This window comes from Amblyraja radiata, chromosome 5 (assembly GCF_010909765.2).
Source record: "Amblyraja radiata isolate CabotCenter1 chromosome 5, sAmbRad1.1.pri, whole genome shotgun sequence".
Lineage (NCBI taxonomy): Eukaryota > Metazoa > Chordata > Chondrichthyes > Rajiformes > Rajidae > Amblyraja > Amblyraja radiata.
Window position 1 is genome coordinate 81,493,030 of NC_045960.1, and position 27,090 is coordinate 81,520,119.

At 43.2% G+C, this 27,090-nt stretch overlaps 1 protein-coding gene across 2 annotated transcripts in view; it reads right to left on the reverse strand.

The window, feature by feature from the left end:
- Positions 1-2,711: 2,711 nt before the first annotated feature.
- The window catches only part of grhl1 (grainyhead like transcription factor 1), an 85,493-nt gene continuing 61,114 nt past the window's right edge, over positions 2,712-27,090 (reverse strand). For both annotated transcript variants that reach the window (XM_033021608.1, XM_033021607.1), the window contains 8 exons: positions 20,508-20,666; positions 18,014-18,101; positions 17,719-17,846; positions 17,026-17,063; positions 13,564-13,649; positions 7,430-7,515; positions 6,426-6,490; positions 2,712-5,968 (listed from right to left, as the gene is read on the reverse strand). In XM_033021608.1, the coding sequence (XP_032877499.1) occupies positions 5,854-5,968; positions 6,426-6,490; positions 7,430-7,515; positions 13,564-13,649; positions 17,026-17,063; positions 17,719-17,846; positions 18,014-18,101; positions 20,508-20,666 (765 nt within the window). In that variant the 3' untranslated portion in view covers positions 2,712-5,853. The remainder of the gene's footprint in view (positions 5,969-6,425; positions 6,491-7,429; positions 7,516-13,563; positions 13,650-17,025; positions 17,064-17,718; positions 17,847-18,013; positions 18,102-20,507; positions 20,667-27,090) is intronic.

A 27,090-nucleotide genomic window follows, 5' to 3' on the forward strand; every position in this document is an offset into this window, starting at 1 on the left:
CAACTAAGCAAAAAAATGTAAGCCTCTATTCCATGACTTGACATTCCCTGACATTAGAACATAGAGCATCGAACAGAGAAGAGTACAGTACAAGAGCAAGCCTTTCGTCCCACGATGTCTGTGCCAAACAAGGTGCAAGCACCATCTCTTATCAACCTGCACACAAGTTACAATTAAAACACAAAGTAGATGCTATAACACTATATATATCCCTCCATTCCCTGCATCTGCCTATCCAAAAGTCCATTAAATCCCACTATCATATCTGCCTCAACCACCAAACCCAGCAGTGTGTTACGGACACTCATCATCACCTTCTGTGTAAAAAAATTGTCCCACACATAGAAACATAGAAATTAGGTGCAGGAGTAGGCCATTCGGCCCTTCGAGCCTGCACCGCCATTCAATATGATCATGGCTGATCATCCAACTCAGTATCCCGTACCTGCCTTCTCTCCATACCCTCTGATCCCCTTAGCCACAAGGGCCACATCTAACTCCCTCTTAAATATAGCCAATGAACTGGCCTCAACTACCCTCTGTGGCAGAGAGTTCCAGAGATTCACCACTCTCTGTGTGAAAAAAGTATTTCTCATCTCGGTTTTAAAGGATTTCCCCCTTATCCTTAAGCTGTGACCCCTTGTCCTGGACTTCCCCAACATCGGGAACAATCTTCCTGCATCTAGCCTGTCCAACCCCATAAGAATTTTGTACGTTTCTATAAGATCCCCTCTCAATCTCCTAAATTCTAGCGAGTATAAGCCAAGTCTATCCAGTCTTTCTTCATATGAAAGTCCTGACATCCCAGGAATCAGTCCGGTGAACCTTCTCTGCACTCCCTCTATGGCTATAATGTCCTTCCTCAGATTTGGAGACCAAAACTGTACGCAATACTCCAGATGTGGTCTCACCAAGACCCTGTACAACTGCAGTAGAACCTCCCTGCTCCTATACTCAAATCCTTTTGCTATGAAAGCTAACATACCATTCGCTTTCTTCACTGCCTGCTGCACCTGCATGCCTACTTTCAATGACTGGTGTACCATGACACCCAGGTCTCGCTGCATCTCCCCTTTTCCTAGTCGGCCACCATTTTTTGTCCTAGGCGGCGCGACTCTTGTCAGCAGCGGCCTCTGCAGTCCGTCTGTCTTTTTATTGTTTTCTGTCTTGTTCTATGTAGTTTTTATTGTTTTTTTTTGTCGGGGTATGTGTGTGGGGGTGGGGGGGGGGAACTTTAAGGTCTTTCCCCTGCACGGGAGACCCGACCTTGTCTTTGTCGGGTCTCCGTTGTCGTTGGGGCTGCAATGTGGAGCGGCCTCCGACAGGAATGACCTGGGGCTCCAGTCGCGGAGCTGCGGATTTACTCACCATCACGGAGCTGGCCGAGTCCAGAGCGGGTGGAGCTGTGGTGGCGCGCTGCTGTGACCCGACACCCGGAGTTCGGAAGCTCCTACCGCAGGTCTGTGGACGGTAATGCCGGGAGCCCGCGGGTCTCTGCTGGGAGACCGCTTTTCGGGGCTTCCGCAACGGCGACTTCTCCCGCCCGAGTTGCGGGGTTGAAGATTACCTGGAGCGGGGCCTACATCACCGCCCCGCGCGGCTTGGAATGGCCGCGGGACTTTGTGAGCGCCCGCCGGGGGCTCCAACACCAAGAGCCCGCCGGGGCTCCAACACCAAGACCCGGTGCGCGGCCTTGCATCACCCGGCGTGGCTTTAATGGCTGCGGGACATTTAACATCGCCCGCCGGGGGCTTTGACTCTGTCTTTGACTCTGACATGGGGGGGAGAGGGGAGTGCAGGGGAGAGATATGTTTAAGTTTTGCCTTCCATCACAGTGAGGAGGACTCACTGTGATGGATGTTTATGTGAATTGAATTGTGTTGGTGTGCGTCTTGGTTATTTTTTTTGTATGGCTGCAGAAACCAAATTTCGTTTGAACCTCATGTGAGGTTCAAATGATAATAAAAGGTATTGTATTGTATTTAGATAATAGTCTGCTTTCCTGTTTTTGCCACCAAAATGGATAACCTCACATTTATCCACATTATACTGCATCTGCCAAACATTTGCCCACTCACCCAGCCTATCCAAGTCACCTTGCAGTCTCCTAGCATCCTCCTCACAGCTTACACTGCCCCCCAGCTTAGTGTCATCCGCAAACTTGGAGATATTGCCTTCAATTCCCTCATCCAGATCATTAATATATATTGTAAATAGCTGGGGTCCCAGCACTGAGCCTTGCGGCACCCCACTAGTCACTGCCTGCCATAGTGAAAAGGACCCGTTTACTCCTACTCTTTGCTTCCTGTTTGCCAGCCAGTTCTCTATCCACATCAATACTGAACCCCCAATGCCGTGTGCTTTAACTTTGCCCATCTCACCTTAAAATTATGCGCCCTACTATTTGGCTTTTTCCATCCTTGGAAAAAGGTTCTGTTTACCTTATCTATGCCTCTCATAATTTTACATGCTTCTATCAAGTCTCCCCATAAACTGAAGCATTCCGGAGAAAAACCATCCAAGTCCGTCCAATCTCTTTCTGTAGCTAATATCCCCTAATCCAGGCATCATTCTGGTAAACCTCCTCTGCACCTTTCCAAACCCTCCACATCCTTCCTCCAAGGTAGGGAACCAAAACTGTACACAGATTTTCCACAGCTTAATTAGATATTTATATGTTTTAAAAATAATTAGCATTGCGTGACTCACTGTGGAAATGTCCATATAAAATTTATTCCCTTTGGTATACAATAAAGGTTTGAATACATCTTTTCAAATGCACATCAAAACAAAATCAGTGAAACATTTTCAATGATATAATAAAAGTAGCTACAAAAAAGCCCTTTTCCATTTTATTTCAAAACTGGATTATTATTATTATCTGGAAGATGTTAATGATATTTTACTGTAGTATGACCACTTACCAAAAATATACATACAAAGATGTGATTTTCTCCCTATGTAACTGTACAAACCGGCAATAATTATTTTCCTTGGTTATTAAAGGCCAGGGCCTCAATTATTAGGCATCGAAAATGAAAGATATGTTTACGAAAGCAGAACAGATTGAAGCTTTTGTATTTTGCTTGATTTATATTATGAAAATTATGTCCTTTTTAATTCTTCACATTGTGACAACTAAATTATCTGCAAGCAGGGATTTCCCTAATAAAATATTTCTCAATGTGGTTCCAAAAGTGAGGTTTTCTCAAGAATAACTTGCTGATTTCCAAATGAGGAGCTTTTTGAAACAAAACTGTTAAGTTTTTGCACTATAGCTAACTTTCCATATTTGTTCTATTAAAGGGGTTGTCAAACGATAATGCGTTGATTTTTCAGTACATATTGTTTTGCCATCCAATGTTCTCTTCTTCCCGAGGAGTTATTAGATATAGCCCCTTCAATATAGGTATCCTGAATCTGCTACTTTAACCAGTCTCTACATTTCTTGCAGGAGCTTAAGCAGGGAATTACAGTGTGAATTCCACCTCGGGGCCCATCGTGGTTTCCCAAACAAATGTCCATTTGTGTTTTTCCCAGCAGGGAGGCATCGAGCTGATATTTGTCCTATTCCTTAAAAACAGGGGCAGAGTGTAACAGTTGTGGTCCTCACTGAGAAAGACTTGCTGACGCAGCTAAGGCAAAGGACCAAGGAGCATGAAAAGCTCCACCCTGCTGGCTCCCATGTATTAACTATAGTTAGTTTTTGTTGCAAGGGGCATAGACATAGTCAAGACTCAGCCACACCAAGCCCTGGATTTTCACTGGCACTTTTATGGAACCTTTAATGTGAAGACCCCCCCCCCGGGTGGAGTAGATGGTGCCATTGAACTTGAAAGCAGGCAACCTTGCTGAGATGCCACAGAATCCAGCAAGGCCAGCGGATGAAATGCCAAGATGCATCACAATTCACACCACAGATGGATAGCCCCATGTACAGTGACCATGGTTCCAACCGGCAACAACCAGTGGGAAGTGTCTGCCTCGTGTTTTCAAATTAAAAATAAAACGACCGATACTCAATTAAAACAGAGGCTGGTAAGGCTGGATTTCATCACCACCTTGTCAACAAGCAAATAGTGGGACATCCCAGTAGGCGTGGTCAGATGTGCAGATACTCTAGTAATGTAGACATGATTAACTATGTGCTTTAAAAATATATTAGCAAGTTTGGAAAATATTTAAAGTATTGAGTTGAAATTTAAAATCAAATCACCTGGCATATGTTAACCTACCAAGTAACTGTCCCAAGAGCAATAACGAGCCCTGCATACAGTTTAAATGCTGTAAAACAGTTTATGGACTGCCCTGGAACATTTTCTTTCTTATGTTTATACATAGATAGTCACTGTCAGCCTTATTTCAGTTACTTGTTTCAAATGAAATACAAACCTGGCCTAAAATGATCAGATTACAGGAAAAGAATACTGCGATTTTAATAAACATATATTTCCAAGGAAGCCCAAAACAGTTTTAACGCCTTAAAGGTTTTTCTAAAAAAAAGCATTGTTCCATCGTAAACATTTAAAAATGCAGTTGAGTGTTTTGTTTAAATAAACTTAAAACAATACAATTCATCTATAAAATTTAAAAGACCCAGACCCTCACTCTTAGTAAACTGTTGTTTTGAAAATTGCTAGGATAAAAGATAGCCCAAACCTATATGGTTTTGTGATGCTATATTGCACTTAACATACACACACACACACACATACATATTTATCTATCTCTCTCTCTCAGTCTCTCTCACACTCACCTCTCTCTCAATCACACACTCACCTCTCTCTCACACAAATACACACACAAGATGGCTTTAATTCTATGGCTTCTTTGGCCATTCACTGAATTTTCCTGTAGTTCAGGCAGTCTAACTCCTATATAAAGGAGTCTTACTGTAATTACTGTGAAAATATCATAAACAACATTCTTCAAGTGCCCCGTCTCAAATGTTGATTCCTGCAGTATTTTTAAGTTATCAAAAGATAGTGTCAATTTATAAAATCTGAAATTTAAGACAAGATGTGAATCGAGACAAAACATCACTTAACTTCCATAATAAAAATATAGGCTGCACAATGAAGGAGCTGTCCATTACACATCTACAGCACACCACAAAGATCAACTCTTTGGAACCCCAGGTAGCACTTCAGCTTTCAAAGACACTACTATTATAATCTATATATAAATATTTACATGTCTAACAAGAGCGTTTTCTCTATCACCATTTTCTTTGGTTACAGTATTTTTATGTATTTTATGCATATTGTACTCAATCAACACTGATGTTACAGTGCTGGGGGAGGTCAAAGGAATGAAAAAAAATACCCGCAAATCTATTGAAGGAAGCACATGGATCATGGCATAGGAGTAATTGGCTGATAATTTTTGGTGTTCTCTAGATAAGTGATTATTTCATTACAACATAGAAGTGGGCAGTTTCGCCCATTGAGTGGCTGTTGGTGTTCAGATCATTTCCATAAGCGCAGCTTCTCACTAATTTGCAAATGGCCTATTAATTCTCACAGGTCCATAACGTCCCCCAGTTCTCTTGCCACCACCTACATGATTGATAGCCACCAATTAGTCTACCAGCTTGCCTTTGGGATGCAAGAAGAAACTCCTTACAGACAGCTCCCAAGGTTACATCTGTGCAGTAGCAGCACTAATGGCTGCTGCCACCATGTCGCTCAATAGTTCCATGTGATCCTTACTCGTGTATTGCGCACTTTCACTTTGGAGGCGTGTATGTAAAATGTATTGGTGTGATAATTTCATGCTTTTATTTTTTTCATTCCTTTGCTCTCACAATAGCTCGGTCAATAAATTGGATGAGCCACCACCGTTCAATGCTCTTCATATCTCAGCGAGAGTGAGCTTGTAGGATCCTGCCATTTCTTCGATGTTTAGTTGGAACGTGTCTTCATTAGAGTAGTGCTTCACGATGTTATCATCCATATTCACTAAGATGCTGGCAACAGAACAACAACATGTTTTATTAGTTGTTTAAGTTATGACATCGGATGGAAGCTGCATACCAAATCTCGTTGCACATATGTGCAATGACAATAAAATATATTATTATTATTATTATTATTATTATTATTATTATGTCAACTTTTGACAAACAGGATGGAGCAAAGGAAGCTTTAATATTGTCTGCAAATGTGAGAGTCAATAAGCAATGCTGGAAGGGAAGGGGCGATTGAGGAAAAAAGATGGGATGTATGGAACGGCTAAGATTGGAAAGAATCGAAAGGAGAGACGGTGCGAGCCAGGGGTGGGTTGGCTGGTCTGTCCGCTGGATCCGAAATCGGTTATAACAGGGTCCATTAAAACGAGGATTTACTGTATATTTAATTGTGCAACACTGTTGAATGATTTATCCCAAAACAACAAAAACTAACTATAAACCATTGCACACTCACCCTTTCTTGCATTTTTTGTAGACTTTTGCAATTTTCTCAAGGGGCACTTCGTATTTTTCTGAAATCTGGAATGAGAAGACAATAGTAAGTTAATTCTTTAAAAATCAATTAAGACTTTTTGGAGTCACAATGCATATTGTATGTGTAGTGAAAAATAATGAATTTTGCACAATCATCAGCAAGCAATGCCCTCTCTGACCATTTAATGGGATGAAAGTGAGTGATGAAGCAACTGAGGTAGAACCGCTGCCTCACTGCTCCAGCAAACAAAGTTCAATCTAGGCTTCAGGTGCTGTCTGTACGGAGTCTGCACATTCTCCGTGTGACTACGTGGGTTTCATCTGGGGGCACAGGTTTTCTCCTACATCCCAAAGACATGCAAAAATGCGAGTTAATTGGCCACTGCAAGTTGCCTCTTGCATGTAGGTGAGTGATAGGATCTGGGGGCATTTGATGGGAATGCGGGGAGATAAGTTGGCCCAAATGTGTGTGGGGAAAGGGATTGCCTGGTCAACAGGAATAGACTTAATGGGCTTAAATGATCTCCTTCAATGTTATATGGTAACATGGAAGATGCTTGGGCCTAGGATACTGCTCTTAGGAACTCTTGCAATGGTGTCTTGGGGTCAACGTGTTGAAATCCACAATCACAATCATCTAGTTTGTGCTAAATAGAACTCTGATCAATGTAGTGCTAGACTTCAGTTTTACCTGTCAGCTACGACTGGAGATCAAAGTTAGTCACTTTTAGTTTAGTTTATTAGTTAGGTTTATTGTCACCGAGGTACAGGGAAAATCTTCTGTGGCGTGCTAACCAGTCAGCGGAAAGCTAACCAGTCAGTGGAAAGCTAACCAGTCAGCGGAAAGCCTCATCTTTGAAAGTCGATGTGTCCAACTGGGTACCAAGGCTGTGGTGAGCTCTTGAGCAGGGTGCTTGCTCCTGCTGAAACCCAAACTATTATTGGTAAATATGGATGGAATTATAACAAAATAAGACAACTTACTGCTTCCATGAGGCCTTTCAGAGAAGGAGCTTTCAACATTAACGCGTCAAACACCTCTTCGCATTCCTTCCTGACATAAAGCAAAACTGAAAAGAGACACAAGTTTAAATGTAAATCAAAACACAGATCTTACAGAAATTTCCAATTTCTTCTATGACACTTTAAATTGGAGCTCAATACAATAGATTGTAAATATATAATGCTTTTTAAAGATGTAGGGAGGAATGCTGGTTTAAACCGAAGATAGACACAAAATGCTGGAGTAACTCAGCAGGAAAGGCAGCGTCTCTGGAGAGAAGGAATGGGTGATGTTTCGGGTCGAGACCCTTCTTAAACGTGGTCAAAGAAGGGTCTCGAATAAAAATGTCACCCACTCCTTCTCTCCAAAGATGATGCCTGTCCTGCAGAGTTATCCAACATTTTGTGTCTAAGCTTTTTAAAGTTTGTGTCAAACGAGTCATCGTACACTGACATCCATACACACACGTAGCAAACAATTCAGTTTCACAGAAGTTACACATGGGATGTTCATAAAGTTGGAGCTGCATAAATTGATAACTAATGTTACACGAACAAATAAATTGCTGAAAATCAACATTCAAATTGAACAAAGGTCACATCTTTTGAAACTTTCCACTGTCCAGGTTCCTATATCAATGCTCGATCTATTCTGCACTACGTACCTTGTCAATACAGTGTTTGTGAACACAGTTCAGATTCATATTTGCAAAAATGCCAAAACTCTCTGTGTACCATATTGCTGCCAGCTACTAGTATTGACCAAGTAACAACAATTGTTTGAAGGGAATTTGATTCCACTTCCACGTCAATGTTTATTCAACTGATAGCTCGATCTGCATGTGATGTAGGAGCGTGGTTCTGCAATAATGTGCATTTTTGTATCTATCGTGGAATCCTGAGCAAATTACTCTGACCTCGAGAGTAAAATGAAAGGTACTCTGATAAAACAAAAACACACTATACACACCACCAGCACGTGCACAATCTGGTTTAAGTTACTAGATCTAATCTTTCATTTTTCAAGTTTAAAGTATTCTGATTAGCTTTTCTTTCAGCTAATTGCATTCTCTAAACCACTCACTACAAGCAAGTACAGTTTCACACTGGGACTGCGGAATTGGCATAAATGTATTCCTGACCAACTATGTGTGGCCTGGTAACAAGCACACCGAATGTTGACAGCACTAAGCAGGACGGGCGGGGGGGGGGGGGAATTGGTGGTGCGATGGGGACTCACAGCGTGCGCTGGTCGTTCTCCTCCGCCGGGATCTGAGTCTCCACTTTCCGTTTGGCGACATCGGCGACATCTCCGACTCCGGGCTGGGCTGGGTCTCCGACTCTGGGCTGGTTCTCCCACGCTGGGCTGGGTCGGGTCTCTGACGCTGGGCTTGGCTGCTTGGGGCTGGGCTGCTGCTTGGGCCAGGGCGGCGCTGGGCTGGGCTTGGCTGCTTGGGGCTGGGCTGCTGGTTGGGGCAGGGCGGCGCTGGGCTGGGCTTGGCTGCTTGGGGCGGGGCTGCTGCTTGGGGCGGGGCTGCTTCAGGTGCCTCCAAAAGTCCGGTTGGAAACCTCCGCCGGCCATACTCAGCTCCAGTAAAGACGCGATGACGCAGGAAGGGGCGGATCGTCCCGGGGAGTGACAAGGGAAGAGACTAATCCGCGCGGCGCCGACTGGCAGGGGAAGAGATCGATGTGTGCACGCGCGGTTTTTATGATTTTTAAACCTCGCTAACTATTACGACATTCAAACGATCGGAACGAAACGTGGTGCAATCGCAGCGCAGGAGAACAGCCGCAAATAGAAAGACCGCCAAACCGGAAGATAACAAGATCAGAGTTTTCTGCAGATGCTGGTTTAAATCGAAGACAGACACAAAATGCTGGAGTAACTCAGCAGGTCAGGCAGACCGAAGAAGTGTCTCGACCCAAAACATCACCCATTCCTTCTCTCCAGAGATTCTGCCTGTCTCGCTGAGTTACTCCAGCATTTTGTGTCTATCTTCGATTTAAACCAGCATCTGCAGTTCCTTCATACACATGATACTCCTGATACTGTGTTGTATTTAGTATCAGAATGTTTCAGTTTATCGGGACAATCAAATGTAAATGGATGGCACAGTAAGCAGAGGTGCTGCCTCACTGTGCCAGACACCCTGGCTCAGTCCTGACCACAGGTGCTTCCCATGTGGAGTTTGCACCTTTTCTTTGTGATTGTGTGGGTTTAGACAATAGACAATAGGTGCAGGAGTAGGCCATTTGGCCCTTCGAGCCAGCACCGCCATTCAATGTGATCATGGCTGATCATCCTCAATCAGTACCCCGTTCCTGCCTTCTCCCCATATCCCCTCACTCCGCTATTTTTAAGAGCCCTATCTAGCTCTCTCTTGAAAGCATCCAGAGAACCTGCCTCCACCTGAGGCAGAGAATTCCACAGACTCACCACTCTCTGTGAGAAAAGGTGTTTCCTTGTCGCCGTTCTAAATGGCTTACTCCTTATTCTTAAACTGTGGCCCCTGGTTCTGGACTCCCCCAACATCGGGAACAAGTTTCCTGCCTCTAGCGTGTCCAAGCCCTTAACAATCTTATATGTTTCAATGAGATACCCTCTCATCCTTCTAAACTCCAGAGTGTACAAGCCCAGCTGCTCCATTTTCTCAGCATAGGAAAGTCCTGCCATCCCTGGAATTAACCTTGTAAACCTAGGCTGCACTCCCTCAATAGCAAGAATGTCCTTCCTCAAATTAGGGGACCAAAACTGCACACAATACTCCAGGTGTGGTCTCACTAGGGCTCTGTACAACTGCAGAAGGACCTCTTTGCTCCTATATTCGATTCCTCTTGTTATAAGGTAGATGGTGAATCTGTGGAATTCATTGCACTGGAGGTTTCCTCCAGGTGCTCTAGTTTCTTCCCACATCCTGAAAAGACATGTAGATTGGTAGGTTAATTGGCCTCTGTATATTGCCTCTGGTGTGTAGATGCATGACAGATTCTGTAGGGAATTAATGAGAATATGGGGAGAATTAAACAATGATTAATGTGGGATCAGAGTAAATAATCATTCGCTGGTCGCTGTGGACACTGAGCTAAAAGATCCGTTTCTGTGCTGTATTTTTCTCCAAATCTAAAACCAGAAATGCTCATCTTCCCAAGCATTTGCTTTTTGCTCAAATGAGGCAAATGCAATCAAGTGACTCATTGAGGAGTATAGAGCATGTTGGAGAGAACTTAGAGAGGGCAAATTTGGGGCAAGAAAATACCTTGGCCTGTAAGATTAACGAGAATCTCAATACAGTCTATAAGTTTATTAGGCACAAGACAGTAGCTAGGGATCCTCATGTAGGAAGGAACTGCAGATGCTGGTTTATTCTAATGATAGAAACAAACTTCTCGAGTAACTCAGCGGGTCAGGCAGCATCTCTGGAGAAAAGGAATAGGTTAGAACCATTTTTCAGCCATGGATCCTCATTGGGTCCATGGGTTAACCCATGTAAGGAGATGTGGGTGGGGTCCTACTGAATAGTTTTTGTCTGTATTCTCCATGGATGGTGTGCCGAGGAGTTCAGAGAGCGGTACGCTGAATGCCTGGAGCTTTAAAAAGGTGTAGGTATTAGATGTCTTTGTTTGCATGATGGTGGATAAGTCTGAAGAAGCGTCTCGACCCGAAACGTCACCCATACCTTTTCTCCAGAGATGCTGCCTGTCTCGCTGAGTTACTCGAGCAGTTTGTTGTGTCTACCTTCGATTTAAACCAGCTTCTGCAGTTCTTTCCTACACATGGTGGATAAATGTCCAGGCTGGAGATAATCTATACATCATGGGAAGCAAAGGAGGAGATTGCTGGGGTCCTTTCAGAGGCTTGGTATTGTCATTATATGAGGTAGCAGAAGGTTGAAAGACAGCTAATGTGGTTTCTTTAATGAAGGAGGGCAGCAGAAACTAGTCCGCTAAATACAAGCCCGTGAGCCTTTTGTCAGTGGGAGGGAAATTATTGGAGAAATTCTAAGGGAAAGGATTTAAGTACATTTGGAAAGGCAACAGCTGATCTGGGATAGTAAGAAGGCTTTCTATGGGCGAAATCCTGTCACTAATTTGATTGAGTTTTTTGAAGAGGGAACCAAGAATATTGACAAAGGCAGAGAGGAATTTCTTTAGTCGGTGGATGGTGAATCTGTGGAATTTATTGCCACAGATGGCTGTGCATGGCAAGACTTTGGGTATTTTGAAAGTGGAGATTGTTAGGGTCTTAATTAGTAAGGGTGTCAACGGTTATGGGGAGAATGCACTAGAATGGGGTTGAGAGGGAAAGAAAGATCAACCTTGATTGAATGGCGGGGTAGCTGCAATGTGCCAAATGGCCTAACTCTGCTCCCAGGACATGAACTTATGACAATTGTCATCCTTGTTTTCAAATCCCCCTGTGGCATTGCCACTTCCAGTTCCCCAAATCAGCTCCAATCTTACACTCTCCAAGGCCCCTCACCCTCCATCCTAAACTTCCTTAATCAAAAGTCCCCACAAACAACAGTTGTGCCATTAACTGCTAAGGCCCCAAACTGTGGACTTTCCTCTCTACACCCCTCCATTCCTTAAAGGATATTCCTTAAAGCCACTCCATTCTAGCCTAATTATCTATTTAAATAGTTCATTTATTAAATTGTGTTTGAATGCTCACCAGAGAAATGTCTTGGACCACTGTACAATGTTAAAAGCACAATATAAACATGAGTAGCAATAGTCATTGTACAAATAAGGAACTGCAGGTGCTGGTTTATACCAAATATAGACACTAGGTGCTGCAGTAAAGGGCCTGTCCCACGAGCATGCGACTCCATGCGGCAAGCGCGACCTAAAGGGCCGGTCCCACCAGCATGCGCCTGCATGCGGCAAACATGACCAAACCAAGAAGCGGGGGCCACGCGGAGGTCGAGTGAGTGACATGAAGTTCGAGGCGGTGCGTACGGCGTCGAGGCGGCTGCAGGCCGGCAGGCCGTTGCCGTGCAGAGTTTTTGAACACGGTCAGTTTTTCGGAGCCCCGCGCGATGTCGGGACCAGCTCCGCACAACTCCATACGGCTCCGGCGATCGAAGTGGGACATGCCCCGCGAGGCCGTACAGCTCAATCGACCACGTTAGGTCGCGCTTGCCGCATGCAGGCGTATGCTGGTGGGACTGGCCCTTTAGGTCGCGCTTGTTGCATGGAGTCGCATGCTCGTGGGACAGACCCTTAACTCAGTGGGTCAGGCAGCATCTCTAAAGAAAAAGGAGGGGTGACGTTTCGGGTCGTTACCCTTCTTCACACTGAAAATAGAGAGGAGCGAACTGGAGGTAAGAACCCGAATCCTGACCCGAAACACCATCCATCCTTTTTCTCCAAATATGTTGCCTGACCCGCTGAGTTACTCCAGCACTTTGTGTCTATCTCTAGCAACGGTTATTGTTCTTTCCTGCTCACCAAGCCAAGCATCTAACTGCACAATAATCTAAAAGCCAGTATAACTGTTTTGTCCATGTTCTTTCTCCGAGGCAAATAATGTATCTGCTGCATGAGAAATAAATGTGGAGCTTACTTCAATCAACTGATAGAACTTATTCATGGGGAATTATTTAAGAGATAAAACTCTCCTTGACCACAAATCAATTAAACCACATTTCACTCATATGAAATAGAAAAGAAAGGCAACTGATCTAAAACAAATCACATAACTTACTGGAAGTTAATATAATTTTCATTTTGTTTTAATTTCACTTGACTCCACCAAGTTTCGTCAAATTGTGCAGATGAACGAGACTGCACATGCTGGAATCTTGAGCAAAAATCAACATGCCGGAGGAACTCAGTGGATCAAGCAGCATCTGTGGAGGGAATGACAGATGTCGTATCGGGTCCAGACCCTTCTCCAGACTCTGATGTCACCCGAGGAAGTCTGGTGACATCTGACCTGAAATGGTGTCTTTCTTTTCTCTCCACAGATGCTGACTGGCCTGCTGAGTTCCTCCAGCACTTGGCTTTTGAACACATTTTAGCTTCTTTCGGTTACCCCCATGATATTTCCAATGGGATTAAGATAGTCTCTCAGCACAGTCTTATTTCATCGATTCACTAGAAACATTTACCTTTCTTGGGCGCTTCTATCCTGAGAATCTTATTGGGAGATCCAAAATCTTCAACTGGCGAGTAGAGCAGTCTTTTAATTCCTGATCTGAAAGATTAATTTTATGTACTCTTCAGAAGTTAAATTCAGTGGTACATTAGTAATCAATTAGGAATTAAAAGCACAATTTTCTCAAGGTTTACTTTTTCTGGCAATGCATACTCACAGATTGTCAAACCCACATTGGTCATTGTTTATAAGGTACAAAAAAGTGATTTAAACTTAAATTTACAGGTTTGCAGAATTTCAAATCACAAGCAAACATCAGCAACACACACATTAGTTATGGTGCACTTTTGAAAGCATTGGGCTCAGACTGTTCAGTGCATGGATTTCTGTGGCACATTTGTTACACGAGTTGTTTCAAAAGCTGCTTGGGATCCTGGTTGGGAAAGGTCCACACCAGGACCTTTTGATCAAGGTGTTTGGTGTTTTGACCCACCCTACGCCCTTGGATCATCCTTGCTCTTGAACCATGACCTTAAAAATACAATCCATTAAAGGAAGATAAGCCATTTGATAAAGTTAGGATTTGGCTTTGGTTGTGGTAGTATGGTTGAACCAATTTGTGCCCAGTACATGATTAAGAATGTAGAAGCTTTCAGTGATCAAAATATTTTACTACTGCCCCAAGTCTACCAGCTACCCGTCTCTCTGTCTGGGCCTCTGTTACCAGTAACTTCACAGGTTTAGACGTGTTGGTAAGGATGTGGGAAACTGAGTAAGGAGGAACTGCAGATGCTATTCCTTTTCTCCAGAGATGCTGCCTGACCCGCTGAGTTACTCCAGCTTTTTGTGTCTATGTGGGAAACTGAATTGGTGGGCCTTTGAAAATGAATGTGCATATTGTGACACGTGGTTAATGTTTGCTTACTATTTGCAATTCAGGCAATGTGTCAGCGTTGTGTTGCCTGCTTATTGTAAGCATATCTGTTTTTAGTGTTAACCACACAGTTGTCCAGTTAGATGCATTAGCCGAGGTCGAATATAGGTGCTCATTTGAAATCAACACCGACTAAAGTTAAGAAGAGTTATAGGAGACTAAAGATGCTGGAATCTGGAACTAAAAACAAGCTGCCGGAGGGACTCAGCGAGTCAGGCAGCATCTGTGGAGGTAAATGGACGATCGATGTTTTGGGTCGAGACCCTTCATCTGGTCTGAAAGAGTAGAGGGTTAAAGTTAACTTGCTCCTCTTTCAGGGGATGTGAACGGTGGCTGGAACAGCTGCTGCCAGTCGGATTGAGTGCAGGAGTACGTGCTGAGGGACGGACTGAAGCTTGGTGCAGGCTCTGTGGGGAGGACCATAGTCTAGGGTCCTTCCGCTGCTGGACATGGGGGGCAGGGTGCGGTGGAGACGCCCAAAAAAATAAGGGAAGGGATTCCACGTCTGTGGCCACATGAGTGGCAAAGGTGGGGGGTAAAATTGTGTGATTTGTGTAAACAGGATTGATTGTATGTACAGCCTCCGAGAATGTTGGATGGAGTTTTGCAAGGATCACGTATGGTACATATTTATTTCTCGAATAAAGTATATTTTGAATTAAAAATAAGATTGGTGTAGGATGCTCTTTAGTCTGCCTGAAGCCTGTTGGTCTCCCAGCACAGTGAGAGCAATGCTGCCGACTGGCCCATTCCAGACTGCGGGAGTACATGCTGAGGGATGCACTGAAGCTTGATGCAGCCAATGCCAAGACTCATAGGGGGAAGAGCACAGTCTAGGCCAGGGGTGGGGAACCTGCGGCCTTCTAGGCCATTAAGTGCGGCCTTTTGAATGAATCCAAATTTTGTAGAACAAATCCTTTTATTTTCATTAATATGTTTTTGCTCGTCTTTTATTATTTTAATTTTAATCTTAAAATGAACGTATTTAAAATACCAAAGAGTAAAAGAAGATTCAACAAAATAATCCTCCCCGACTGACGGCCACAATTAAAACATTAGTAAGTCATGAGGGCTATTTTAACAAAATAATGTACATTTTGAAATAGATCTGATTGAAGTATCTTGGATGCGGCTTTATTAGATTACAGCTAACTTGATGCGGCATTCCAACATGAAAAGGTTCCCCACCCCTGGTCTAGGCTCTTTCTGCTGTTGGACATTGAGGAGCTAAGTGGGGGTACCAGGTAATCAATGGAAGGAATACCACCCCTGGGGGCCATGTGAGTGACAATGGTGCTATGGGCACAGAAAAAGAGAGGTGCTAACACTACTGGGTAGAACACTAGCAATATTGAATGTATAGACACCCTAAGAATGTATTGTGAATTTTGCACTCTTTTTGTTTAATATGTATTTTTCTATTAAGAACAATGATTGTTTTTGAAATATAATAAAATTGGACAAAAACCTAGGGAGGTTTTATGGGGATGTGCAAGATCATGGATGCTCTTTGGACGAAGAAATAAAAAGGTAGAATACTATCTAAATAGAAAATCCACTGTAAATGAATGGAGTTCAGTGGGATCTGGAGTACAGAGGCATTCTTGTGTATGATCACCAAATGTTCAGTGGGATCTGGAGTACAGAGGCATTCTTGTGTATGATCACCAAATGTTAGCAGGAAGGTCCAATATGTAGCAAAGAAGGCAATTGGCCCGTTTTTGCAAATATCTGGAGTTTAATAATAGGGAAGTTATGTCATAATTGTATAGGGCGTTTGTGGGACAATGCTTGGAATAATGAACAATTTTGGTCCCCTTACCTAAATAAGGATATCGTAGCATTGAGGGCAGACCAATTCACGAGGGTAAATCCTTGGTTGTCCTAACAGGGGAGGCTAGGCAACATAGGTCTTTTTTCTTTGGAGTTTCGACAAGTGAGGGGGTGGCCTTATTGAGACATGTATGACCTTGAAGGGTTATGACAGAATTGATATTGAAGTGTTTTTACCAGTGGGAGAGTCTCAAATGAGAACACATTGTTAAAAGGTAATGAGCAGTTAATTAAAAATGGAGGTGTATAGAGATTTATTTTTTACATAATGTGGAGAATCTATGCAATTCTCTACCGCCAACAGCTGTGGAAGCTAGATCATTAGAAGTGTCCAAGGTGAAGGTAGATACATTTTTGAAAAACTGGGGAATTCTGGACCATGAGGAACTACCACAGAAGAGGAGCTGAGGTCAACATGGATCAGCCACAATCATGTTCAATAGTGGGACAGGGTTGAGAGGCATGGTAACGTACTCATGCTCCTGTTATCCAGTGTGTCATGATCAGGACTTCAGGGGGGGAGGTAAGAACATCACATTTAAAGCATCCTTTCTTTATTTTGATGGGCTATCCACACTATCAAATGTGGCAATGACATATTTATTGCATTGTATTACATCCATGGCACAAATAACGAAGAACAAACATATACGAACTGTGAACTTTCAAAAAAGAATTCATTCATTTCCAACGTCTGCATAAACTTACCCTTCACCTTCTAGTTCATCTGGTCCAAGAGGGAAACCCTGTGAAAAGTCATGGAATTCAATAATAGTTAATCTTATAAAATTCCTGCACTTAGTACTGTCAAAAAAAAGCTTTCTCACTTCAATCACTGGTATCAATATCAGTGTCCTATCATCCATATTCAAAATTAACTAACCAAACGTTCTGGTAATTTTGATTCATTTGAGGAACAAGATCTTGATTGCCCACTGCCATCCAAGTACGCTTCTAAGAAAATGGGAATTTATGGTAACCCAAATACCATCTCTGAAAATCACCTATTAATCCAGCATTATAAGAAAGGGGTGGATAGTTAGCCAAAGTGCCCAGCCACTCAGTTTGAGCTATGCTTCCTGATAAATACAAAGTGCTAGTGGAACTCCACGGGTCAGGCAGCATCGGGGGAGGGGATGAACAGACATCATTTCCAGGTTGGGACCCTTCTTCAGACTGATTCATAATAAAATAAAATAATAAATATGATAACGGTTAATAATTTCTTATATCACAAATGAAGGGGTAATGTAAGAATTCATTCTTTTCTTTAAAATAACAAATCCTGCAGCATTACCAGACAATGCAATATCTTATGGCTATGCTAAAATAGAAACCAGCTACATCACAAACCACTTGCAACAAGCCTTTCTATGTTACAGGTAAACATATTGTACATACATGCGCAGTACGTTGCTGGATGTCGGGAATGAAGAGCACAGGCTGGGTGGCATGATCGTCAATGGATTTAAAGATAGTGGCTTCCATCTGCTTGTGGTTGGGGATCAGGGGTATCTTTGAGTCGTGGACTGCAATTAGAAATTACAACATGAGACGATGAGAACAGATCATACAATGATGGCTAGTGTTAGCCGGGAATCATGTAAAATTGTAACCCGCAGAAGACACTAAAGTAACCAATACAATATCTCCTGGAACGTTCCTGGCTTTGTAACTGTTGCATTTGTCTACTCACATGCATTGAGATGGGAACCACCATCGCTGGATTTGGACTTTTTACGGGATTGCTTACGTTCCTCATCACGTATCTTCCGTTCTGCACCCTGTTCATCAGGAATCAGGCATGGGGAAAGGAAAGACATTTTACTCATCTTACAGCCATTTCCAATCATTTTCTGCTGTGTTAAAGTTGGAAAGGACATTGAGCAGCCACCGCACCAACATGGCCACTAAAGTAGAATTGTACCTTTATAATCACTTGCTGTATCTGCACATTGACTTTATGCACTTTGTGCATGAGGACACACAGATCCCTTAGTTTACCAACGAGTTTGCATTTCTGAGGCGTTATTGTTGCTTATTTATTCTGCTCCTTTGATGTTTACCAAATTTATTCTGTGCAAAATATTCTGTGTAAAACACTTTAGTTTACAAAGCACCATTGATGGCTTCACAATATCTAAAAACAGTTTATAGGGATTGTAATTGCAGGTTTTGTACAAATGTTATGAAGTCCTGCCACTGGCAGATATTACAAGGGCCGATGTGTGGTTGTTAGGCCGTTAAAAGATACAAAATAAAATGTCTCCTTTCCTTGGTCCATTAGTCCCAGAGAGAAGAGGAGCTTGGAAGTAACCCCGAGGCTGAACATCACAGGTAATCATCTCAAGCACAAATCATTAAACATTGGAGGAAGTAATACGCCATGAACAATATAATTAATTATTGTTTAAGAAAGAACTGCAGATGTTGGTAAAATCAAAGGTAGACACAAAATGCTGGAGAAACTTAACGGGTGAGGCAGCATTTATGGAGAGCAATCTGAAGAAGGGTCTCGACCTAAAACTTCGCCAATTCCTTCTCTTCATTGATGCTGCCTCACCCGCTGAGTTTCTCCAGCATTTTGTGTCTACCTTCAATATAATTAACTAATTGTACACAAGAAATAAAACAGAAGTGGACCATACACTCCTTCCAGTTTGCTCAGTCTTTCAATAACATTAGGGCTGAGTCTGTCGCGTACATTCACTTTTCTACCTGGCACTTTTGCTGTTCTATTCATCTCAGAAATATATTCAGCAACTGAACACCCATGGCCCTCTGGTAGTGAATTCCAGAAATTCATAATAACACATTAAAAAAACTTCTTCATTTCATCCCTGAATAACCCCTTATCCCTACACTGTATTCCCGACTTTGGGCTTTCCAACCAAAAGAAATGGTTAGGCCTACACCCTGTGACACCCCTCTCAATGGGATCACCTCTAGGTCTTATAAAGTGCAGTGAGAATAGGCCAAGCGCTCCCTATACACTTTTCAGCCCCCTCAACCAAAAACTCATTCTTGGGGTCAGTGCAACATAAGTTTACAAGGCCAGTACATCCTTCTTCCAATATGTTGACCAAAGTGGCACACAGAGGTTTTGCCAAAGCCCTGTACAAAACAACAAGGTTTTTGTACATTAATACCAATAAGCTTGCAAATTGCATTTCAATTACTCATTTTACCTGCATACTTATTTTCTACATTTTCCAAATCCACACACCATTCGCCCCGTAGATCAAAGCTCATCGTTTTTTAAAATTGTTTTTATTTACAAATTACACCCCAGAACGTTTTCTTATACTGAATTTGCTGTGCCACCTACTGGACCACTTGCTGGATGTCTAAGCCCTGGTGCCAAGTTCCAGTCCTCTCCACAGCTCACTTGCCCACTTTGTATCCTCAACAAACTTGAACGCATCATCAAAGTCACTCATATGTGAAGTGCTGAGGACTCGCGCTAATCTCTCTGGCACTCTACCACTGACAGTCTGCCAACACAAACAAGAGATTCATTCTTGCTCTTGCTGGTTAAAGGAACTCCTCCGTGGACTGATATGTCATCCCCAATCACGTGGACCCTTGTTTTACCCAACGCCATTTGATGCAGTTCCCTGTCAAACACCTTTTGAAAATTTGGATTTACTACGTTCACTGACTGTCCTTTATCTGCTCTGCAAGCAATATTATTGGAAAAAAACACATTTAAACATATTAGACATGGTTTAGCTTTCACAATATCATGCCCACTCTATCCAATCATAAGTTTTGATTTTCCTAGTGTCCTATCACTGTCTCCTTTTCATGATGGATTCCAACATTTCTCCACAAACTGACGACATGCTAACTGGTCTATTGATTCTTGTCTCTCCTGTCTTAAATGGTGTTGACGTATTTGCAACACTTCCAATCTGTTGAGACTATTTCTGAATCTAAAGAACTTTGAACCATCACTAATATATGCACCTTGTTCAGAATCTCTTTGATGGGGTTCTAGTCCACATACATTTGTCCAATACTCCCTCCTTAAGATATAAATACTCCCTCCTTAAGATGCTACATTCTTCTATTATTAGTACAGAGCTCGCTGCAACTGAGCACTGTATGCAAATTGAACGGTCAATATGCAGTCAAATGGTAATAGCAGACTAAAAGGAAAAAGTTAGGTTTTTATTCCAACAACGTACCTTGTCACAGAACACTTTAATCTGGCAGTGTGCCCTGTGGACAGGCTTGTTGCTTCGAGTGTTGTAGCTGTAAGTATCGATCTGTATGTTCAGTGGTAGCCCTTTGACCCCTTTCTGAGAAGAGAAATCTGTGCTGAGACAGTTGACTGCGATGAAAATCTGAAATGGAAAGCAGAAATCTTAAGTTTAGCAAGTTAGCTATAAAGTGACAAAGCAAATACTTATACATTTAATGAATACAGTACATTTTGGCTTGTATTTAGCTTTAATTCCATAATGTAAGAGACAGACACTCATTTTGTAAAGTCCTATTTCTAATACAGTCCTTCACAAGTAGCAACGAGTGAAGATTGTGGTTGTGATTTTACAGCCATGCACATCTTACCTCTTACTCAACACATCAAAAACACACGAACTCATCATTGATCTCAGACGTACGGCACAACCCAAGACCCCCCTACTCATCTCAGGCGAACCCATATCCACCACTGACTCATTCAAATTTCTTGGCACTCACATAAGCAATAACCTCAAATGGAAAATCAATTCAAATCACATCTACAAAAAAGCCAACCAAAGACTCTTCTTCCTCCGCCAGCTCAAGAAGTTTAGAGTAAGGAAACACCTCCTAATCAAATTCTACACAGCCATCATCCAAAGCATGCTCACTTCATCAATTACAGTCTGGTTCAGCAGTTTAGACACTCACTCCCGTAATAAATTACAACGCATAGTTAACAAAGCATCCAAAATCATCAGCACTCCCCTTCCATCAATAGAATCACTCCATCGCAAACGGTCCGTGTCAAGGGTGAAGAAAATCATCTCTGATCCCTCCCACCCAGCTCACCACATCTTCCACCTGCTGCCATCAGGAAGGCGCTACAGCTCACTGCCCGCCAAGACATCTCGATTTAAAAACAGTTTTTACCCACACGCAATCCGAATTCTGAACACACTATGATAACAGCACATATCCTCCCCATGCATGTACTGTATATTGTATGATGTTGTGTTTTATGTTATGTTTGACGGGAATCAGCCTACCTTGTAACATCCTGTACTGAACCTGAATTCCACCAGCTTGACTGTGTGGTCATTAAATAATCTAATCTAATCTAATCATCTGTGTACCATGAGCATTGCATCTTCCTCTTGGGATCAAGGATGACTAACATGCACTCCAGTTCTCTGTGTTTCTGAGGTGGATGATGAGGATAAAGTGGGGTCCATAGACTTGTCTACAGGTGGGGCAGAGGGCTGCCTGAAGCATGCCGAGTGGACATGTAATTCGGGAGACGTTGTGCTCCTTCCGCTATCTCTGCTGAGCTTCCATGTGCTCTCGACACGAGGTTCTCAGCACCGCCCCAAATTTTCCTTTTCTACTTCGAACAGACATGGGCCAGGCATTCCCAAGATCAGTGGGGACTGCACTTCTTAAGGAAGGCTTTGGGAATCTCTCCGTCTGCCTGGTAATCCCTACCCATGACAGTGCTCAGATGGAGCGACTGTGTCAGGATGCTGACACTGCACAGGTGATTCACACATCTGTCCAGCTGAAGGTGGGGAGGTTGGAGAAGACCCTGGTCAACTCATCATTGAAGGATTTTGTGGAGATAATATTCATGTTGCCTCTCCAGTGCCTTGAGATGCCTGCTCTGGATAGTCCATAACTCAGAAACACATAAGGCAGGGATCACTGCTAACCAGTAGACCATGAGCTTTGGGTCAGGTTCACTGTTTTGATCTTCAAACATCCTTTTCCTCAGTCAAACTAGGGTTCAAAGTTATGCTTTACAAAATGTGAATGAACCTAGATCAATATGTCAATGGGTGACTTTACACTGGGAAGATTCAACAACTGTATCGATCTGTCCCCACAACAAGTAAGACTGAAATATATCATGAAGGAAGGCAAAGTTTCATTGACTAAAAAACTCCATTTAGTGGGACAGAGTTATGGAGGGTGCAATAGATGTGGAATTTTTGTTCAACATTTGCTACAGAGTCATCTCCTACACATATTAAAATTGCTGACATGCCATGACAGAAATCCTGTCATTGAAGAAAAATCGTTTGAAAAAGAATTAGAATCATTATGGAAAGTGTTATTACAACCACCGTTACTTTGCCAGCAGGTGCAACTTGTAGCTGCTAAAAGCCTGGCTCACTTCACTTCACTGAAAGTTTTACATTTCAAATCTTAAAAACATTTAGATTTATGGATTATTTCCTTAGCCTCGGAATATCTCAAACCACATCACAGTCAATGAATTACTTTTAATATGTTATCAAAGTGACTATTAAAGCAGATAAGACAGCAAGTTAGTCACGCTAATGATAAAAATAAATTATTGTTAAAGGGGCTGAGCCACTTGGGTGACCTAATTGGCGAGTTTAGAAGAGTTTAAAAAAATGACATGTTGAAGACCTCCTTCGACTATGTAGAAGACCTGTTTCGACCTCCTTCGACTATGTTGAAGACTAGCTTCAACTAGCTACGACTAACTTCTGGAAAATTGGACACCGAATAGTGGAGAGTGCAGACGACCTCCTTCGATCTCCTTTGACCTTCCTTCGACTATGATGAAGACTATCTATGACTACCTTCGACTACCTTCAATTACCTACAACTAACATGCCGACCTGACCTACTACTACGACCTACTACTAAACCTACTAGTAAAAAAAGTATCGATTTTTTCCATGGCAACCTTTTTTTTTTACTCACAGGCATTTTCTAACATATTGAAAAAAACGACGCGACCTAGCCGAGGCTTCAAGTACGCAGAGACCACTCTCGAGCATGAAGGAGAGTTACGAAGAGCTCCTACGACGTCGTGTCGACCATGCTGCGAGTATGAGTCGAGGGCAAACTCGCCAGAACTGGCGGATTAGGTCGCCCAAGTGGGACAGGCCCTAAAGCATTGGTTGTTCAAGTAATGCCAGTAACCTGTGGTGACCTCACCTTTGTTCCAATCTTAAGAATGTCTTCCTTCCCCAATTATAATTTCAAATGAGAGATTATCTTCAACTATTGGTGAGTGGTGTTAATAATGCAGCATTCTCTCCTGGCATTGAAATGACGGTGCAGATTATTTGATTAAAATGTGATGGTAATCATGAACCTTCTGACTTTCTGACTTAGAAAATGACAAAATAGGAAACACTTGTGGCAAGAACAAAACATAACACCCTTCTACCAAACGCAAAGATTTCTGGTTGTCCGTCAGTTATCCCCATCTCAGGAAATCAATCCTACATTTTCATAGAGATCAACTCCAGCTTCCCTTAATCAATAGGAACAGATTTAGGAATACCTTCCCACTACGGGTGGTGTGGGAAAACCTTTGAGTATGACCAGAACATTTATAACCATACAGTTGCCTATTTTAGGGCAGATGTGGTTCAGAAATGCTGAAAAAGTAACATAAAATGGAAGGGAAAACAAGCCAACAATCTATCTGCTTCCAATGTTACCATTTCAGCTGTTAAACTTAGGCTGGCGTACAAACTGAAAGCACCAATAAGATTTTTTTTTTTTTAAAGCCAATGAAAATAAAACTATGTGCTAAAAATCTGAAATAAAAATAGAAAATCTCAGCAGGTCGGGCAGCATCTGTCAAAAGAAAAGCAGTCTATGATTTAGGATAGCGACCATTCATCAGAATAGTTCTAACAAAGGATCACAGAATGCTGGCCTTTTCTCTTTCCACAGATGCTGCCCGACATGCTGTGTTTTTACAGCATTTTCTGTTAAAAAACAAAAAGGCTTTACTTTCAATATATTTAGAATAAATAGACAATAGGTGCAGGAGTAGGCCATTTGGCCCTTCGAGCCAGTATCACCATTTACTGTGATCATGGCTGATCATCCACAATCAGTACCCCGTTCCTGCCTTCTGTGTTCGGTGGGCGGCGCGACTCTCGTCAGCAGCGGCCTCTGCAGTCCGTCTGCGTTTTTATTATTTTATGTCTATGTTTTTATGTAGTTTTTGTTATTTTTTGTTGGGGTATGTGTGTGGGGGGGTGGGGGTGGTGTGGGGGGGAGGGGGTAACTTTTAAATCCCTCCCTGCACGGGAGACCCGACCTTTTCTTTGTCGGGTCTCCGTTGTCGTTGGGGCTGCAACGAGGAGCGGCCTCCAACAGGAAGACCGGGGGCTGTGGTGCCGACTACTCACCTCACCGTCGCGGAGCTGGCCGAGTCCAGAGCGGGTGGAGCTGTGGTGGACGCTGCTGCGGCCCGACCCCCGGAGATTCGGAGGCTGCAACTGCGGGTCTGGCGGACGGTAACACCGGGAGCCCGCGGGTCCCTGGAGGGAGACCGCTTTTCGGGGCTTCCGCAGCGGCGACTTCTCCCGCCCGAGTTGCGGGGTTGAAGAGCTCCTGGAGCGGGGCCTTACAGCACCGCCCCGCGCGGCTTGGAATGGCCGCGGGGCTGCGAGCGCACGCCGGGGGCTCTAACATCAAGAACCCGGTGTGCAACCTTGCATCACCCGGCGTGGCTTTGATGGCCACGGGACAATTTGCCATCGCCCGCCGGGGGCTTTGACTTTGACTCTGACATCGGGGGGGGGGGGGGGGAGTGCAGTGGAGAGATAAGTTTTTTTGGCCTTCCATCACAGCGATGTGATGGATGTTTATGTAAATTATGTTGTGTCTTGGGTCTATTTGTTTGTAATGTATGGCTGCAGAAACGACATTTCATTTGGACCTCAAGGGGTCCAAATGACAATAAATTGAATTGTATTGTATTGTATTGTATTGTATTGTATTGTTCTCCCCATATCCCTTGGATGATCAGCCATGATCATATTGAATGGCGGTGCAGGCTCGAAGGGCCGAATGGCCTACTCCTGCACCTAATTTCTATGTTTCTATAACTCCGCTTTCTTTGAGAACGAAATCTAACTCTCTCTTTAAAGCATCCAGAGAATTGGCCTGCACTGCCTTCTGAGGCAGAGAATTCCACAGATTCACAACTCGCTGTGAGAAAAAGTTTGTCCTCATCTCTGTTCTAAATGGCCTACCCCTTATTCTTAAACTGTGGCCCCTGGTTCTGGACTCCCCCAACATCGGGAACACATTTCCTGCCTCTAGCGTGTCCAATCCCTTAATAATCTTATAGGTTTCAATAAGATCCTCTCTCATCCTCCTAAATTCCAGTGTATATAAGCCCAGTCGCTCCATTCTTTCAACTTATAACAGTCCCGCCATCCCGGAATTAACCTCGTGAACCTATGATGCACTCCCTCAATAGCAAGAATGTCATTCCTCAAATTTGGAGACCAAAACTGCACACGATAGTCCAGGTGTGGTCTCACTAGGGCCCTGTACAACTGTAGGAGGACCTCTTTGCTCCTATACTCAACTCCTCTTGTTGTGAAGGCCAACATGCCATTAGCTTTCTTCACTGCCTGCTATACCTGCATGCTTACTTTCAGTAAAAACTAAATTTTGTTAGCCCTTGCTGTCTCCTCCCCTTCCTTAGCCCTCGAGCTGTCTCCTCCCACCCAGCCCTCGGGCTCCTCCTCCTCCTTTTTCCTTCCTTCTCCCCGCCACCCCCTATCAGTCTGAAGAAGGGCTTCGGCCCAAAACGTTACCTATTTCCTTCGCTCCATAGATGCTGCTGCACCCGCTGAGTTTCTCCAGCATTTTTGTGTACCTGCTTACTTTCAGTGACTGATGAACAAGGACACCCAGATCCCGTTGTACTTCCCCTTTTCCTAACATGACACCATTCAGATAATAATCTGCCTTTCTGTTCTTGCCACCAAAGTGGATAACCTCCCTCACATTTATCCACACTAAACTGCATCTACCATGCATTTGCCCATTCACCCAACCTGTCCAAGTCACCCTGCATCCTCATAGCATCCTCCTCACAGTTCACACTGTCACCCAGCTTTGTGTCATCTGCAAATTTGCTAATATTACTCTTAGCCCCTTCATCTAAATCATTAATGTATATTGTAAATAGCTGCGGTCCCAGTACCGAGCCTTGCGGTACCCCACTAGTCACTGCTTGCCATTCTGTAAGGGATCTGTTAATCCCTACTCTTTGTTTCCTGTCGGCCAACCAATTTTCTATCCATGTCAGTACCCTACCCCCAATACCATGTGCTCTAATTTTGCCCACTAATCTCCTATGTGGGGCCAATGGATCAAAAGGATCCAAAGAAATCCAAAGGATTTCTGAAAGTCCAGGTACACTACATCCACTGGCTCTCCCTTGTCCATTTTTCTAGTTACATCCTCAAATAATTCCAGAAGATTAGTCAAGCATGATTTCCCCTTCGTAAATCCATGCTGACTCGGACCGATCCTGTTACTGCTGTCCAAATGTGCCGCTATTTCATCTTTTGCAACTGACTCCAGCATCTTCCCCATCACCGATGTCAGGCTAACTGGTCTATAATTGTTTGTGTCTTCCCTAGTGACGACAGATCCAAAGTACCTGTTCAACTCGTCTGCCATTTCCTTGTTCTCCATAATAAATTCACTTGTTTCTGTCTTCAAGGGACCCACATTTGTCTTAACTATTGTTTTCCTCTTCACAGAAGAAGCTTTTACTATCCTCCT